At 49.5% G+C, this 16,366-nt stretch overlaps 1 protein-coding gene across 5 annotated transcripts in view; it reads left to right on the forward strand.

Moving 5' to 3' along the window:
• SAFB2 (scaffold attachment factor B2) overlaps positions 1 to 15,933 on the forward strand; it is a 33,316-nt gene extending 17,383 nt beyond the window's left edge. For 2 of the 5 annotated variants that reach the window (XM_055343233.1, XM_055343234.1), the window contains exons 12-22: positions 3,805 to 3,935; positions 4,979 to 5,070; positions 7,610 to 7,746; positions 9,092 to 9,382; positions 10,390 to 10,530; positions 11,841 to 11,903; positions 12,035 to 12,077; positions 13,315 to 13,445; positions 14,921 to 15,033; positions 15,174 to 15,240; positions 15,541 to 15,933. In XM_055343233.1, the coding sequence (XP_055199208.1) occupies positions 3,805 to 3,935; positions 4,979 to 5,070; positions 7,610 to 7,746; positions 9,092 to 9,382; positions 10,390 to 10,530; positions 11,841 to 11,903; positions 12,035 to 12,077; positions 13,315 to 13,445; positions 14,921 to 15,033; positions 15,174 to 15,240; positions 15,541 to 15,697 (1,366 nt within the window). In that variant the 3' untranslated portion in view covers positions 15,698 to 15,933. Of the gene's footprint in view, positions 1 to 3,804; positions 3,936 to 4,978; positions 5,071 to 7,609; positions 7,747 to 9,091; positions 9,383 to 10,389; positions 10,531 to 11,840; positions 11,904 to 12,034; positions 12,078 to 13,314; positions 13,446 to 14,920; positions 15,034 to 15,173; positions 15,241 to 15,540 lie in introns of those variants that run through there. The other 3 variants (XM_055343235.1, XM_055343236.1, XM_055343237.1) reach the window with 2 other exon arrangements.
• The last annotated feature ends 433 nt before the right edge of the window (positions 15,934 to 16,366 follow it).

Below are 16,366 nucleotides of genomic sequence, written 5' to 3' on the forward strand. Positions count from 1 at the left end.
CTCCCGGTGCATGGAGCCTGCTTCTCCCTCCGCCTGTGTCTCTGCCTCTCTCTCTCTCTCTGTGACTATCATAAATAAATAAAAAAAAAGAAACATAAAGTATCCCGGGTACCTGTGAATTCACTGTGGCACATTGGGGGTATCTTGGCATAGAACAAGTTGAGTGTGTTCTGGAGAAGGTAGATTTTGGTGATGTTCCTCATGGTGGTGCTGAGCACTCTCAGTGCTGAGTACAGTAAGTGTATCTTGTCAGAACAATTTACTTGCACTTTTAGGGGCACACTCACTCTAGTTGGAGAAAATGATCCAACTAGAGCCAACTAAATCAGTAGAAAATGATGTAGTGCAAAGATTGAACCCTTTGCTGAGAATCTGTCATAGTGATTCCATTTTGCCATTGTTGTTTACGTTAAAATTTGTAGTTGAGTGGATGTGTGGACTTCATTGATATTCCTAAATTAACTCCATTTTGGAAGGTTTAATTGCTGGTCTTCATTTCGAACTGGAACCCATAGGCCAGTGAGCAATGGATGTCAGATTAGCCTTTGCATATTTACAAGCAAGACCTCTAGTTTTATCAGCAGCTTCTCCAGAGAAGTGTTCTATCACCAGTGCTTAAAAATAAACAAAAAACACACCTGTATTTGTCATCAGGTGGTTCCTTTGGTCCCTGGAAGAGTCCTAGGTTGCAGAGGGAACAGACTCCAAAAAGGGAAGTGTCCAGCTAAAGAGCACTCAGCCCAGCTAGGAAGTGGCAAGGCCAGGATTCAGTCCAAGCTGGCTGTCCCAGCAGTGGGACACATAACCAGGCGATGACCTTGGGATATTTATTTTATTTTTTTAGGATTTTTTTTTTGTTCATGAGACATAGAGGGCCAGAGACATAGGCAGAGGGAGAAGCAGGCTCCCTGTGCGGAACCCAACGTGGGACTTGATCCCAGGACCCCGGAATCATGACATGAGCCTAAGGCAGATGCTCAACCACTGAGCCACCCCCAAATTAGGGATGTTTAAAACCAAACTGCTTTCAAATGGTTTGGCTAGGAGGTTGAGCAATTCAAAATGTTTGAACCGTATTTTTTTCTTTCCAGTAAACACCCTTGTTTAACTTTTCTTTAATTTTAAGAATATCTAGGTTCAGTAGTCCCCCCTAAGTGAAATAGAAACATCTTTCCAAAGAAGCAGCTAGTCTTCCTAGGGTTGTATTGGTGGTGATTTTTATGGAGTTGCCATTTGGAATGCCTTTGGAATGTTTATGTATATTGCCATTTGGAAAGGCTCCAGCCTTTATTCCTACTCCTATGTTTGTATTTTAGAAATTCCTTTGTAACTTAGTGTTGAGAAGTTCCTTTGTCTAGGAGGTGCCATGAGTACAAAACAAGTGGGGGGGGGTCTCCTTGGGGAGAGAAGGTGCCACCCCAGAGCAGCTGGGAGAGGCACATCAGATGTGATTAATTGTGGCTTTATTTGCAGCCATGTAGTCACTAGAAGTGATCTCTGTCCCTGTTAGAAGGGGCATGAACTGCTGTAGCTGCTGAGGGGAACCAGATCTGTGTGTATTACCTGCAACAATCTGGAGGTAAGAAGTGTTGGAGGGCAGCGTGTCCAGTGCCGTCCCAGTCTATAAAGCAACAGAAGCCTCACAAAGCATCGGCACAGGCAGTGGAACCCAGTGATTAACAGTAAAGGCCCTTTGGTTGTTGTCACAGGGAAATTTTTTGTTTGAATAAGTTGGTATATACACAATGTTTGGGGTTTTGTATTTTGTTTTTGTGTTCTTGTTTTTTTTTTTCTTTTAAGCAAAACCAATATGCTAAAAATAACAATTCTTGATTTTGGTACACATCATCATTCATTATGGTGCGTGTTTATATTTAAAAAAATTTTAAGGGTGCCTGGTGGCAACTCTTGGTTTCAGCTCAGGTCATGATCTTAGGGTTGTGAAATCAAGCCCTGCGTTGGGCTCTGCGCTCAGCAGAGTCTGTTAGGGATGCTTTTCTTCTGCCCATTCTCATTCTCTCTCTCTCTCTCTCTCTCTCTCTCTCTCAAGTCTTTTTTTAAAAAATTTTAAAGTTTTTCTCAGGGCACTTGACTGGTTCTGTCAGTGGAACATTTAACTCTTGACCTCAGGGTTGTGGGTTGGGCCCCACATTGGGTATAGACCCAAAAAAAAAGGTTTTTCTCCAAGTGAATATTTTTTAAAAATTTAAAGGTTTAATTTATCCATTTGAGAGAGAGCAAGAGAACATGAGCATGAGGGAGAAGAAGAAGCAGACTGCGCTGAGTGCAGAGCCCAACATGGGGCTCGATTCCAGGACCCTGAGATCGTGACTTGAGCCAAAGACAAACACTTAACCAACTGAGCCACCCAGGCACCTCAAAGTGAATATTATTATTTTTTTTTTTTTAGAATTAGATTTATTTATTTATTTATTTATTCATGATAGAGAGGCAGAGACAACAGGCAGAGGGAGAAGCAGGCTCCATGCAGGGAGCCTAACGCGGGACTCAATCCTGGGACTCCAGGATCGCACCCTGGGCCAAAGGCAGGCGCCAAACCGCTGAGCCACCCAGGGATCCCCTGAATATTATTTTAAAGATGACAGCTCTGGGGTGCCTGGGTGGCTCAGTTGGTTAAGCATTTGACTCTCTTTTTTTTTTTTAATATTTTATTTACTTATTAGAGACACAGGCAGAGGGAGAAGCAGGCTCCATGCAGGGAGCCCGACATGGGACTCGATCCTGGGTCTCCAGAATCACGCCCTGGGCTGAAGGTGGCGCCAAACCACTGAGCCACCTGGGCTGCCCAGCATTTGACTCTTAATTTGGCTCAGATCATGATCTCTGGGTTTGTGAGATTGAGCCCCAGGCCAGGCTCTGCCTTGGGCATGGAGTCTGCTTAATAAGATTCTCCCTCTCCCTTTCCCCCCCCCCATCCAACCCCTACCCCCCAAAAGAAAGAAAGATGACACCTTTGTACTGTGGAAGTTGAGAGGGGAAGAGTGAGCTAGGAGAGGTTTCCTTGAACAACCTGAGCTCTGCCTGCATTATAGGGAAGAGAGGGCAGGGAGCGCTGGTTAGGGAACCCAGAGGGGCCTGGCTTTCCCATCCTGGACGCTGGCCTGCGGTGGGCATTTAATAAGTGCCATTTAATTACCTGAGACAAACAACATTAGGGAATATGGGAGACCTGTGTGAGTGGCAGTGATTTAGTTCCCTGCTTAGAATAAAGTTGTCTTCGGTTGAAATGTTACTAACAGCTTCCATGTGAGCTGGAATGGAGCATGGTTTTGGTTCCCCCAGGGTATGCAGAAATTACCAGGTGCGGTGTTGAGGGCGGATGGCCCACTGCTTCGTGTAGCAGGTACCTCACATCCGATTCATGCTGTGTCTCCGTCCTATGTTTATACTGTACTTACTTTGAAAAAAATGTTTTCTTCTACATAAACTTAAAAATTCCACACAGAATGTAGCACAGAAAATCTGTTTTTCCCAAGAACCCTTAGATCATAGAGAGTGTGTCTCACGTATGGCCGTGAGCCGGTCTCGCAGAGCAGTGCATCCAACAGTTTGGAACAATATCCCTGAGCCCACAGCTTTGTGCTGCGTATTTGCAGGTGTAGCAGAGGACTCCGGGGGAGTGAGGCCTGGGTCTCATGAGGGTGTCATTATCACCACGGTTTCCCCATAAGTCTCCCCAACCGCCTGCTGCCCAGCTGGTTGGCTTTGTGTGGAAGTCTGAGTGAGTGTGAACTGCCGCCAGAGTCCCAGGAACTCAAGTTTGATGACCGTGTTTCTAAATAGAACCGTGATTAAGAAGGAAGAGAAGATGGAGAAAAAGGAGGAAAAAAAGCCTGAAGACATTAAGAAGGAAGAAAAAGATGAGGATGAGCCGAAACCAGGACCTACAAATCGGTCCAGAGTCACCAAATCCGGTGAGCCGAGCCTACCAGGTGCTCCCAGGGAGGGTAGAGGGCGGGGGTGGGGCAGGGGAGGTGTGCTCTGGGCTGGGCTGAGCTGTTAAAGCAGCAGGGCTGTGGGCCGAAGTGGCTTGGAGTTTCTGGTGACATCACACGCCTGAGGGTTCCACTCTGTCTGTAATTGATGGTCACTGGCGGCTCAGGGACTGGGCTTCTTTCTCTTCCTGCATAACTTTGGCAGAACAGCGTCCAGATGTGCGAGGGAAAGGTGTCCTGGTTCTTGTCACGGGTTTGATGCCGTTCTGCAGGTTGTTCCACACCTTCGGATTTGCATGAGGCTCCACAGAATGTTTTGTGGAAAAAAACAAAACCAGTTCTCCTTGCCCATGTTCCCCCCACCCTTTAAAACAAACAAAACTCAGCCATCTGGAGCATTGGAATTTTGTACAGCGCATTACAAATTAGATCTTAAGTGTTTGGGATAATTTACCGGCGGTCTCATGAGGAACGTGTTTTTAAAATGTTCCTCGAGTATTGCAAATCTCCCCAAATCAGTAATCCTCACGGTGGTTAGAGTCTGGTTATTGTGTCGTTGAGGGGAAGAATCCACTTGGAAGCCTTTATTGCCGTAGATGAAGGAAGGGAAACCCAGCCATCCAATTCAGAATACAAGGGCCTGAATTCTGCAGAGCTTTCCAGAATGTGGAGGAGGATCAAAAAATGGAAATTGGTTATCCCGGAGCCCCTAGGATTTAGCCTGCGGGTAAAGGCGGCTTGTGGGTGGGATGTCTTTATGTTGCAGAACGCACCTTGACTTAGATTTACATTGTGAAATGCGAGGAAATCACAGCCACTTTATTCCAGGTGAGCAAAGACCTGTCAAGGTACTCCAGCTGCTTCATGTTGGGTAGTGCTCTCTTCAGGCCACAACGAGGAGAGAGAGAGGAGGTGTGGGGCTCCAAGGCTTAGCGCGTGTCACTCGAGGGAGCATTGAGAGCCTGCTGTTGGGAAGCGGGGGTACCCACAGGTGTTCACAGATGGCTGTTTTTTTCCTGAAGGAAGCAGAGGAATGGAACGGACGGTCGTAATGGATAAATCGAAAGGAGAGCCTGTCATTAGCGTGAAAACCACAAGCAGGTCAAAAGAGAGAGTAAGTGTTGCTCCTGCTGCCTCGAGTCCCGCTGATTCGAGGGCGGGTTAATGACCACTTTGGTTTGTATTATGAAAAGAACGTTTTGCCTTTAAAAGTTCAATAGGAGTTGTTTGAAGTACTTAGAAGGCATGTGATTAACTGTCAGATTGTATATACACACACAAAGTTGGGTGCTACAACTTATTTCAAGACGGCACTTAATATTTTTACTTTCCATGATGTGTTGTTGACCCTTTCCTGATTCTTTGTCAGGTTATACCATCTTGTAGAAGGAACCTGGTTCACAGAAAGCCCACTATTGGGTAGGATGGGCAGGACCCAGGCTATCCCAAGTCAGAAGGCAGGTTCTGCTCTTTGGTTAACCTAGTGCTAGTTGATTTGTTCATCTTCTGTTACATTAACCGGAGAGAAAAGCAGGGTCTGCTGCAATATTGACTTTCACGTTGTCAGAGAACAGACTTCTGTTTCTTAAGTGTTACACAGCTGGACAAAGTAGTGTCTTCTCATTTTGTTTTTTTCTACTCTGGAAAACACAACCCTCTGCTTACCAGCTGAAGGTTCTAGCTAAAATGTACCTGAGGAGAGCTATTCTCTTAGAGTGTACGTAGAACTACTAGCATTCATCCAAGAACACTGTTGTGGAGGACCTAGTTTTCAAATAAACATTTGCATTTTCTTATACAAGGTCATTCATAATGGTATTTTTCTTATGAGCTAAGTGGAAACTGTTAAAAAAAAAATTATAAAATAGAGAAACCTAAAGAAAAACAAAAACACAATCCATAATCTTACCACCTAAATAATTCTGATGTTAAAAAAATAAATAGTAGTAACATTTGCCTGACTAGAACCTTGAGGTCGTATAGGAGGATGACAGCAGAAGTGGAGCAGCAGCCTCTTTGTTTTCACGTGGACTCCACACTTCCTTTCCAAAGGCATTGCACACACAAACACGGTGTGTACGCCTTATTTCCAAACACTTGCAGATTCGCAGGAAGTTGCCAAAACAGTATGGAGATCTATGCACCCTTCACCCCACTTCCCCCAGTGGTTACATGTTACTAACTGCAGTCCAGTTTCAAAGCCACAACAGTCCCATTGGTCTGTAGGGTGTGTGTACATGGAGTGCTAGGACTTTCTGTTACTGGTGAAGTCTCGTAAGCACCGCCACCATCAGGATCCAGGGCCAGCCTGTCACTTCAGAGATCTGCTTGTTACCCCATCATTGTCAGATCCACCGCACCGGCCCAGCCCCGGGAAACTGGTCATCTGCTTTCCATCTGTGGAATGTTGTCACAGTGGGAACATAGCACAGGACCTCTGCATGGTGCCCTTGAGAGCCATCCAGGTGGCGTGTGTACGCTCTTTCTGTCATGAAAGCTGTATTTATGCCTGCACTATAGTCCTCTTACCCAGTCCCTTGCTCAGGGACACTCCCTCCTGTCCCATACCCTATTGAGGGTGGAGCAGCATTTGCACACGCTGTGGCAGACTCCGGGTTTCCAGGTGCCAAGGAGCACATGCATTATTCTGACAGATGTTCTCAGAGTGCCCTTCAGAAAGGGCACAGGATATTATAGTTGCTGGGTGTGTCCAGTGCCCAGGGCCTCACTGGCCTCTACCATGCTGCACCCTTGCCTGGGCAGGTAGGGTGGCAGTCCTTCCGCCTTCCAGCTAGCAGTGTGTGTGAACAAACTCAAAACTATCTATCTCATAGGCATAGAGTGTTGTCATGGTGTTTGGGCTTCTGAACCTTTCTCTGTGATGAGATTGTTCTCTCTGTGCTCCCCTCTTTATTTTGCAAAACAATCTGTTTGTAACTATTGCTTGTTTTTCTATTGAGTTGATCTTCCACCCCCACCACCTACGAGGTGATTAAGAAAATAACCTGAGGACATTTTTAAAATGTCACCCAGGCCCCTGCCCTGGAGACTCTGATGTGGTGGGTCTTCAGGAGCCCCTGTGTCCCAAGCTGTAGAAGTTCTTGGGAGACTGATGATGGCCAGCTTAGGTGTCCTAGCCCCTGAGAGCCTTAGAAATGAGCGATTAATATTTCGTGCCTTATCCTGGAAACAGAGTGGCTCAGTGGTTGCGTGTTTATACTTTGTAGCTGGTTAGGATGCTCTTTTACAGCAAAGTTTTGGCCTCTTGGATTTGAAGGCCACCTGCCTGAGGCTTAAGTCAGCAGGCGAGAAGTGAGAAGTGCAGTCCATCATCCCTTGTGCACGAGCCCCATGGCTCTGTGAGGCCTTGTTCTAGATGACACAGCTATCTTTTGCACTAGTATACCTGTTTGTAGGCCTTGGGGGGTCATCCCTCCTTCCTCTTCCAGGACTCCCTTTATTTGCAATGTGTGAAAGCAGCTCTCTAGAGTGAGCAGCGTCTCTGGGCTGTGGTGGAGCTGACCTGTCCACTGGGCCTTTGTGGAAACCGTGTGGGATGGAAGAATTTTAGTCTACCCCAGATACGCCTATCTGACTTTCACCATGCAATGGTTGTGTTTTTCTGATGTTAATAAACCAATTTTGGTAAACAGAGCTCCAAGAGTCAAGATCGCAAATCAGAAAGCAAAGAGAAGAGAGACATCTTGTCATTTGATAAAATCAAAGAGCAGAGAGAGCGTGAGCGCCAGAGGCAGCGGGAACGGGAGATCCGAGAGACGGAGAGGCGGCGGTGAGTGGGGCCCGGCAGGCTGGCAGGTGGGTGGTCTCCTGTGGCGGCGCGGCCTTTCTCCCCAAGCAAGTGTCCTGCCCAGCCCAGGCTTGCTGACTGCCTGTTTCCCAAGGCAAAAGGCAAGGATCCTGAGGGATCATGGCCAGCCTTGGCATGATATTCATCAGAGCTGGATTCTTTAGAGACCTAAGTTGATACCAAGAATCTGACGCTCAATCCATTGAGGCCCCCCAGGCGCCCTGGTCATGACGTGGTTTCTGCCACTGGCCCTTGTAGCAAGCTTACCCACATTTGGCTCTGATGGAAGGGTCCCCAGTATTGAGGCCTTTGTCTTCCCTGCTGAAACCTCCCATAAATAAGATCAAGAATGCAGCCAAGGGATGTGGCACTTTTATTAGAGATGTTATTCACGCGAGTGGCATCTTCACTCCTAAAATGTCTTACACTTAGTGGCGATTTCAGGTGGCCTTCGTCACACGCCACATCCTTTGCCACGCCTACCTTTTGTTAAGGAGACAGTTTATGGAAGTAAGCCTGTCATTCCTAGTTTCACCTGCCATTTCCTGTTTAGAGTGCCCTTGTCATTTTCGTTTATCTACCACTGCAAAACGAAAGCTTTACATCATAGTGTTTGGAGAACTTGGTTGAGCAAAAGTGGGTCTTATAGAAACTTTTCCAGTTATGCTATGTTTGCTTTCTCATGTAGTGGGATTCCAGCATGCCTACTTATGTAACTTTCAAAAAGCAAAAGCACCATTCGCTGTCTTTTGTTTCCCACTGGCTTATGCTGGCTTTGGAGGCTCTCTGGTCACTGAGGGCAGGTGCAGGGAGTGGCAGATGCGGAGGGGGCGTCCCCAGCCCTGCTCAGCTCCTAGTGTGTGATGGCTGGTGATGTGAGCTCCAGCACCCTTGGCTCAGGCCTAGCCTTCTGTGCCCACAACTTCCCAGGTCAGCTGGAAACGGTACTGTGATTAGAAAATATAGGCTTCTTTGGAAGGACGGTGTGGGGAAAGAAGGCCCATCACACTACATTATGCCAGCATTCCTCCGGGGTTTTCTCTGTGTTAGTAGTAGCAGTTACCCTTGGCTTCTCTAACTTCTCTCCCCATTAACGTGTGGCTTCACTTTGGTGCCTCTGAGCCAAGTTCTGGCCCCCCAGACCCCAGGCTGTGTCTCCTGGCCCATGCCCCCCCATCTCCCTGCTTACCCCTGCAGAGTCTGGAGGTGGGGGTTCAGGGACAAGGCGAGTGCAGCGGCCCCAGCCCCGACCCATTGGGAGGACAATGCCCAGGTGCCTGGTGCCAGCATGGAGAAGTCAGGGAGGCCTTCCCCCGTGTTCCCACAGGGAGCGCGAGCAGCGGGAGCGGGAACAGCGCCTGGAGGCCTTCCACGAGCGGAAGGAGAAGGCGCGCCTGCAGCGGGAACGCCTGCAGCTTGAGTGCCAGCGGCAGCGCCTAGAGCGGGAGCGCATGGAGCGGGAGCGGCTGGAGCGCGAGCGCATGCGTGTGGAGCGGGAGCGCCGCAAGGAGCAGGAGCGCATCCACCGTGAGCGCGAGGAGCTGCGGCGCCAGCAGGAGCAGCTGCGCTATGAGCAGGAGCGGCGGCCGGTGCTGCGGAGGCCATATGACGATGGGCGGTAAGGACCGGCCCAAGGTCGCGGAAGTCGTGCCGCTTCAGTTGCCTAATTGCTCAGCCCCGTCCTTCCCTGGGGAGCTGGGGACGTTGACAGGCTGAATCTAATGCCTCCTGTATGGGACTCAACAGTTGCCACCACCTGAAGTTTATGCAGTTTCTCCATCTGGGGGCTCCACAGCCTTGTCCCTGAGTCATGCTGCAGAGAATCTTGTTAGTTGCCACTCGCTGAGCAGTTTGTGGCGCTCTTGCTTAGGCTGCCCCATTATTCACACTGTGGTTCCTGGTGGAGCATGACCGCCTGCCAGGTACCTGTCATGGGGCCTGCCTGCCAAGCCTGTAGTTAGGCCCGTGGGCACCACAGCCGCCAGTCCGCCTGGTAGGGGGAGAAGCACAGAATTGCACTGTAGAAAAGGAAATTGCCTTCCTGTCCACAAAGTAGGTTTATTGGTCTCCAGCCCCTCTGAGCTGTTTAATTGATGGTCACCCATCACCCCACCACCCATGAGCCCAGTGTTCTGGTAAAAAATCAGGAAGAAGATAATTGGATGCCATCCTGAGCTGTATGTAATTCACTATCACCCAATCTAATTCCCTTTGCTTTTGCAAAAAACTCAGAGGGAGGTTCAGGTTACCGTAGAAGACAGGAAGGTGGAAATGTGGCAGCTTGGAATGGCATTCCAGAGGAATCAAATATTTCATTTCACTTGAATCTGGGCTCATGCGGGGATCAAGGTATTAACAGCCTTGTGATACAATTAGCTCCCAGCAGCCCTCCTTTCAGGACTGTCAGATGAGAATACCGGCGTGCCTCTTGGCAGTTTGGGGGATTTTAATTTATCAAATCAAAGAAGTAATGATTGAATGTTTAGAGATTAGCCCTGCAGGACATTTTAAATGATACTGGGTCTGGAGAGAGCTCCCCTCCCCACTTCCACTTCTACTTCCTTTCCTTTTTTTCTCATTTTCTGTCGTAAATGAAATTCACGTCCTTTTGAAAATAAAAAATAGGCGAGATGATGCTTATTGGCCAGAAGGCAAACGTGTGGCGATGGAGGACAGATACCGCCCAGACTTCCCTCGGCCTGATCACCGCTTCCATGACTTTGACCATCGAGACCGAGGCCAGTACCAGGATCATGTGGCTGACAGGTCAGCACCCATCGTGTCCTGCAGCCGTGGATGAAGCCACCTCAGCCTGATGCAGGGATAGATCTCCCATCTGTTCTCTGACGTCTGATCTACTTGTGATGAGGCTCCCAGTGTCTGGCTGACCCACTGCATGTGGGATTTAGAAGCTCACGGCCTTGATTGACCAGGATGTTGGACTCGGGACATCCTCATCTTGTGGGGCGGGAGGGCCCTCAACTCCGTTCAACGCACTTCCCTCTTCACAGATGAGTGGGGGCTTGGGGGTGATTCCTGAGTCTCAGCAGCCCCCTGCTCAGCTCTCTAGGGCCCACACTCTGGGCCTTACAGCTCCCCGGGGCTCTCTTCCAGCCATGCTTCTTCCACCTCATCCCTCCACCGGCACAAGCCCCTTGGGAAGCAGAGGGTTTCGAGAAGGGCACGCCCAGCCTCCTTGTTTATACGGAGAGGAGGCCATTTAGAAAAGGGGTGTGATCCTCTGCAGGCAGAGTGGGCCAGAGTCCATGTCCAGGGGGTTCACTGACCAACATAAGTTTCTGTACCAGCACACCAGGGAGAATAGACTGTAGCACTCGGGAAAGTTCCTACTAGGCTCACTGGCTTGGTGTTTTGAAGGTCTGAGGATTTTTTTTTTTAGCCAGGCCCTTTTGGGAAAAAAAAAAAAAATATATATATATATATATATATATATTTATTTATTTATTTATTTTAAGATTTTATTTATTCATGAGAGACAGAGAGAGAGAGAGAGAGGCAGAGACACAAGCAGAGAGAAGCAGGCTCCATGCAGGAAGCCCAGTGTGGGACTCGATCCCAGGACTCCAGGATCACGCCCCGGGCTGAAGGCAGATGCTCAACTGCTAAGCCACCCAGGTGTCCCAATTTTTTATTTTTCATTTTTTTCTTGCCAATGTCTTTTTAAAAGAGGAATATGTATCCATAGTTTATTAGAAAGGCAGCCCTCAATTTTCTAGTTTAAGAATTTGCCATCTGGGTTTCTCATCATGCTCCCCTGGGTTGCATATTCCTGAGCCATTTCACTGTTCATTAGCTCTTCTGTAAGGAAGGGAGAGATGGGCTAAGCAGCCACTCATTTAATGAATGGTGGCTAGAGGTGGTTTGATTTGGTGTGAGTCATGTGTTGGGTTAAACCAGAGGTTAGGAACCCTCTAAGGCTTCCCTGGCAGACCCTGGATTTTGTCACCAGGCCATAGATCAATTAGGCATTGGCTTCCTGGTCCGGGTCTCTCTCTACCTCTGAGATCACTCCAAGGGATTTTAGTTCAGTAAAATCTTTATTCCCACCTTCTTAGGATCCAGCTTCACTCCAACCCTCAGAGAGAAGGCTTTAGATGCAAGCCAGCTTTTTTCCACAGGCCAGTAAATTACAGTTCTTACTGGGTGAAATCGCATAAGTACCCCAATTGTGGAACTCTTGTGTGTGGCCTGTTGTAATGTTGTCTAGTGCCGTCAGCTGCCATTGGAATGAGATATTTCCCTTTTGCAGGAGGGAAGGTTCAAGGTCAGTGATGGGAGAGCGAGATGGGCAAGTAAGTAAAACCCAGAGCCCAAGTGTGGGGCACACCTACTTCTGTTGGGGTGGGTGGAGGTTTTTGGAAGTGTCCATTCTGCTCAGTGAGTGGAAGTATACATCATTGTTTTCTGATTAGTGAGTCTTTGTGTCTTTCAAATATGTAGAGTGTTTTTGTTTAATTGCATTCAGTAGAAACTGCAAGGATCTCAGCGTTGCCCGCTTCCTTAGATTGTCTTTGAGTCTTGGTACCTTGGTATGTGAATATGCCCCATGATACCCCACTTGGGGGCTTAGCCTATTAGATGTTTTGCCCATATGGGGGGGGGGGTCCTTATGTCTCTGGTACTCTGCAGGCACCCTGTGAGGGATGCTTAGAGCAAAGGGGAGTCTCCAGGAGAAAGGTAGGGAGTGGGCATCAGAATCCTGGCCTTTTAAAAAACAGTGGTGTATTTCTTTTTTTTTTTTTTTTTTAAGATTTTATTTATTTGTTCATGAAACACACACAGAGAGAGGCAGAGACAGAGGCAGAGGGAGAAGCAGGCTTCCTGCAGGGAGTGCGATATGGGACTCGATCCCAGAACTCCGGGATCATGCCCTGAGCCAAAGGCAGATGTTCAACTGCTGAGCCACCCAGGCGTCCCCAGTGGTGTATTTCTTGAGGGAATGTGATAGAATTCTGTCTTGGTAAGAAGATGTGCCGGGTCCTTGAGCACTGGATTGGTTGGCCAGGGGCACAGAATGACTCCCACCTGCAGTACTGCCTCCAGTGTCCCATAAAGAGGCCTGTGCTGCCTCCAGAGAATGATGCTTAAGGGGATCGGCAGGCGCTGACCACCGCAGGGGGTGTGGGAGGGACCCTCCTATCCTCAGCAAGGAGGAGGTGTCCTATTCTTCCTGTGAAGACGCTCAGTGACTCCTCTCAGAGGACCCTTCAGAGCTGTCAAGCGCAATAAAGTGAGGGGCTCTTCATGCTCACAGGCCAGAGAGGCCTCCACTGGCACTTGGTGGTGGTGCCAGAGATGGAGCTTTAGGGGTGCTCAAGAGTACTTAAAACAAGGAGGGGATCAGGAAGCAAGGGTCGCTGCTAGGGTTCCTATGGCGTTGTCAGGATTGGAAGAGCGCACCTGGCGAGGTGAGGGCCAGAACGGGCCTGGGCAGGTCCTCTTGGAGCCACACTCTGGCCGGCTACAGCAGGTTCACTGCCTGTCCCAGAGTGACGTGGCTAGAGTCGCCCTGTTTCTTGTGCCTTCCAGCACTACTCAGACGACCGCCATGGCCATGGAGGACTGCCAGAGCGCCACAGCCGGGACTCCCGGGACGGCTGGGGGGGCTACGCCTCTGACAAGAGGATGAGTGAGGGCCGGGGGCCGCCTCCTCCACCCAGGTTAGCAACGGGCCTGGCTGTGTTCACCTTGCTCATTTGCATGAAACAGCCCCTGCCTGCTGAAGGAGACTGCCCTGGAGCCTTTCTTACACTTGCCTTGGGGACCTAGAGAAGCTTTATGCACCCTCCCCTTTCCCCCAGTCACCTTTAGGCATATTTAAGGTGGGTGTGGTGCACATCAGAAGGTTCTGCCTCCTAAATGGGTTTTCAGATGTGGAGCGAAGAAGCACCACTCAGAGACAGGAATGTAAAGCCGCCTTTCCAGAGGGGCCTACTTTGCACTCGGTTCTTGCATACCATTTAGTCCATTTTGCCTTAAATACCTGTGGGAAATGTAACCAGGAGAACACATCTGAGGATAAAAGATAGCCCTGAGCCCTGTCACCGTCCGGCTGGGCGGCTGTCGCCCAGGGCCAGGCAGTCGTGCATTTGTCCTGGAGGACATGTGTTGGAGGGCTCTGATGGGCCTCTGGTCCCAGGCCTCGGAGCACTGGTCAGCCTGGCAGCCGGTGTGCTGGCTGTTCCAGACTCAGCCTGGACAGCTTTCCTGGTCCCCGCTGGTGGCTACTGGTGCCCATGTGTTGAAACCCGGTTTGGATTTGTGTACCTGGAGTTTCTCTCTGTAACTTTTACTTTTAAACAACTTTTTCAAGCCATATTCACGTGCCGTAGAGTTCACCCATTTGAAGTGTACCATTCGATGGCTTGTAGTGTGTTCAGAGCTATATATTCATCACTGTCATCCATTGTAGGACATTGTTATCACCCCAAAAGAAGCCCCTTTTAGCAGTTGCTCCCCTGTCTGCCTCTCCCGACCCCTGGCACCGCTGATCCACTCTCTGCCTGTTCTGGGCATTGCACACAAATGAAATCACATTATGTGGCCTCTTGTGTCCAGCTACTCAGCATCGTGTTTGCAAGATACATCCACGTGCTCACGTGTCAGAGCTGCATTCCTTCTTATAGCTCAGTAATGTGCACATGTGGAGAGGCCACGTCTTGTTTCTCCATTCATCAGCTGATGGACAACAGGGGTTGTTTCCACTTTGGGGCTGTCACAGAGTTGTGCTAAGAATGTTCGTGCGCAGGTTTTCCCGTGAACACGTTTCCCATTCCCTTGTGTGGGTAAGTGAGGGTGGACTTGCCGGGTCCCCTGGTCGCTGTGCTGTATTGTTTTGCATTCTCACCGGCCACGTGTGAGGATGCCTGTTCACATAGACATCGCTAAACCGTCTTGTCAGTCTGCCATGGGTCAGCCGCGTGCATCTTGAGAGGGGTCTCCCCACCTGACACATGTGGCTGTGCTGAGCTGCTCCTGTGCTTGCTGGCCTCCTGTGTGTCTTGGGGGCATATCTGTCTTCATTCTCTCCCTCTTCTCCCAGAAGCCCTCGACCTGGGGCAGAATCAGCCGTGCCACGGCCTCACTGTAGAGACACACCAGGACACTTACGTGTCTGCTTTTTGTTTTGACGAAGGGGTGGACGTGACTGGACAGAGCATAGTCAGAGGCTAGAGGAGCATCAGGAGCGCGCATGGCCAGGCTCAGTGGACACAGGCACGGCGGGCCGGGAGCACACGCGGTGGCAAGGTACGGGCCAACTCGCACCCACAAGTTAAAGGAAGGCCGCACATTTCCAAGAGACTCCAGGGGCCGCTCCCTCCACAGTCACAGAGGTTTCCAGGAACTTGCAAAAAGGGAGTGTGTGCAACCTTTTTCTTCTCTTCTAGGTGGTGAGAGGGGCCTGTCTGGGCCCTCGGGGCCAGGACACCTGGCAAATCGGGGCGGGATGTCGGGGTAAGAAGTTTTGTCTTTGGATAAAATTAATTTGCTCCTGCCCCTCATTTCCTCTCCCCCTTTTTGCATGTTTGATCAACTTGCTGGGTTGAATGTTTTGAAAATGAGCCCCCAAAGTGGCTCTTGGCAGCTTCTGCAAGTTGCACTCCTCAATTACCTGGAATGCAGTCTGTGATTATGATTTTTCTCACCTGGAAAAAGCCAAACGGGCTCTAAAGGCTGCAGAGCCACATGCTGCACCACATAAGGAGGAAAACTTAAAGCACTTCAAGGGGACAAAACATGTGCCTTTGTTCCTAGGCGAGGCGGCTTTGCACAAGGCGGGCATTCCCAGGGTCACATGGTGCCCGGTGGCGGACTGGAAGGTGGAGGACTGGCCGGCCAGGACCGGGGCAGCAGAGTCCCGCACCCACACCCACACCCACACCCGTACCCCCACTTCACCCGCCGCTACTAAACCCCACTCACTCCGAGTGTCCAGGTAGGAAGATGCACTGTTGAATCTCAGCCAGAGTTACCTTGAACTTGTGGAACCTTTTAAGAAACAAAAGCAAATCCTGCCACCATGTTGTAGCTCAATACAATGTGAATTCACTTTTTTTTTTTAAATAAACGTGTTCTTTGCCATTTTTAAGACAAGATTTCTGTTAACGAGGCATTCCATTTTCCATTAATAAAAATTTATGGTTCGCATTCGTGTTTGTCGCAGTGATTCCAGAGCAGAGAGCAGTACCCATGCCAGCAGCACCTGGTGCATCTTGGGTAGAGGCTGTAAGCCCATGTGAGCGAGTCCTCCCAACCACCAACCACCCCGTACATTCCCCTTCTTACGAGGATGAGGAAATGAGTGCCTCAGTGCCAGTCATCTGCCCAAGGTCACAGGGCTTGGCAGTAGGTGGCAGAGTTGGGATCCAAATTAGGAATTCTTTATTGGGGGAGGGGAGTGTGCATCGTGGGGGCCTCAGACCAGTTGCTTCACCCCTTTGCTGGTGTGCCTGGGGTGGGGGACGTCCAGTGATGGTGTGCAGGGTTTGGGGGTCTGGCTAAGTAAGGGCAGGTGCTGCTTGGTACGGGGACGGGTGGTGCCTGACCCACCCGTTTCCCTGGAAATGCAAATTAATACATG

Source organism: Nyctereutes procyonoides, unplaced genomic scaffold (assembly GCF_905146905.1).
Source record: "Nyctereutes procyonoides isolate TBG_1078 unplaced genomic scaffold, NYPRO_anot_genome, whole genome shotgun sequence".
In the NCBI taxonomy this organism is placed as follows: Eukaryota; Metazoa; Chordata; class Mammalia; order Carnivora; family Canidae; genus Nyctereutes; species Nyctereutes procyonoides.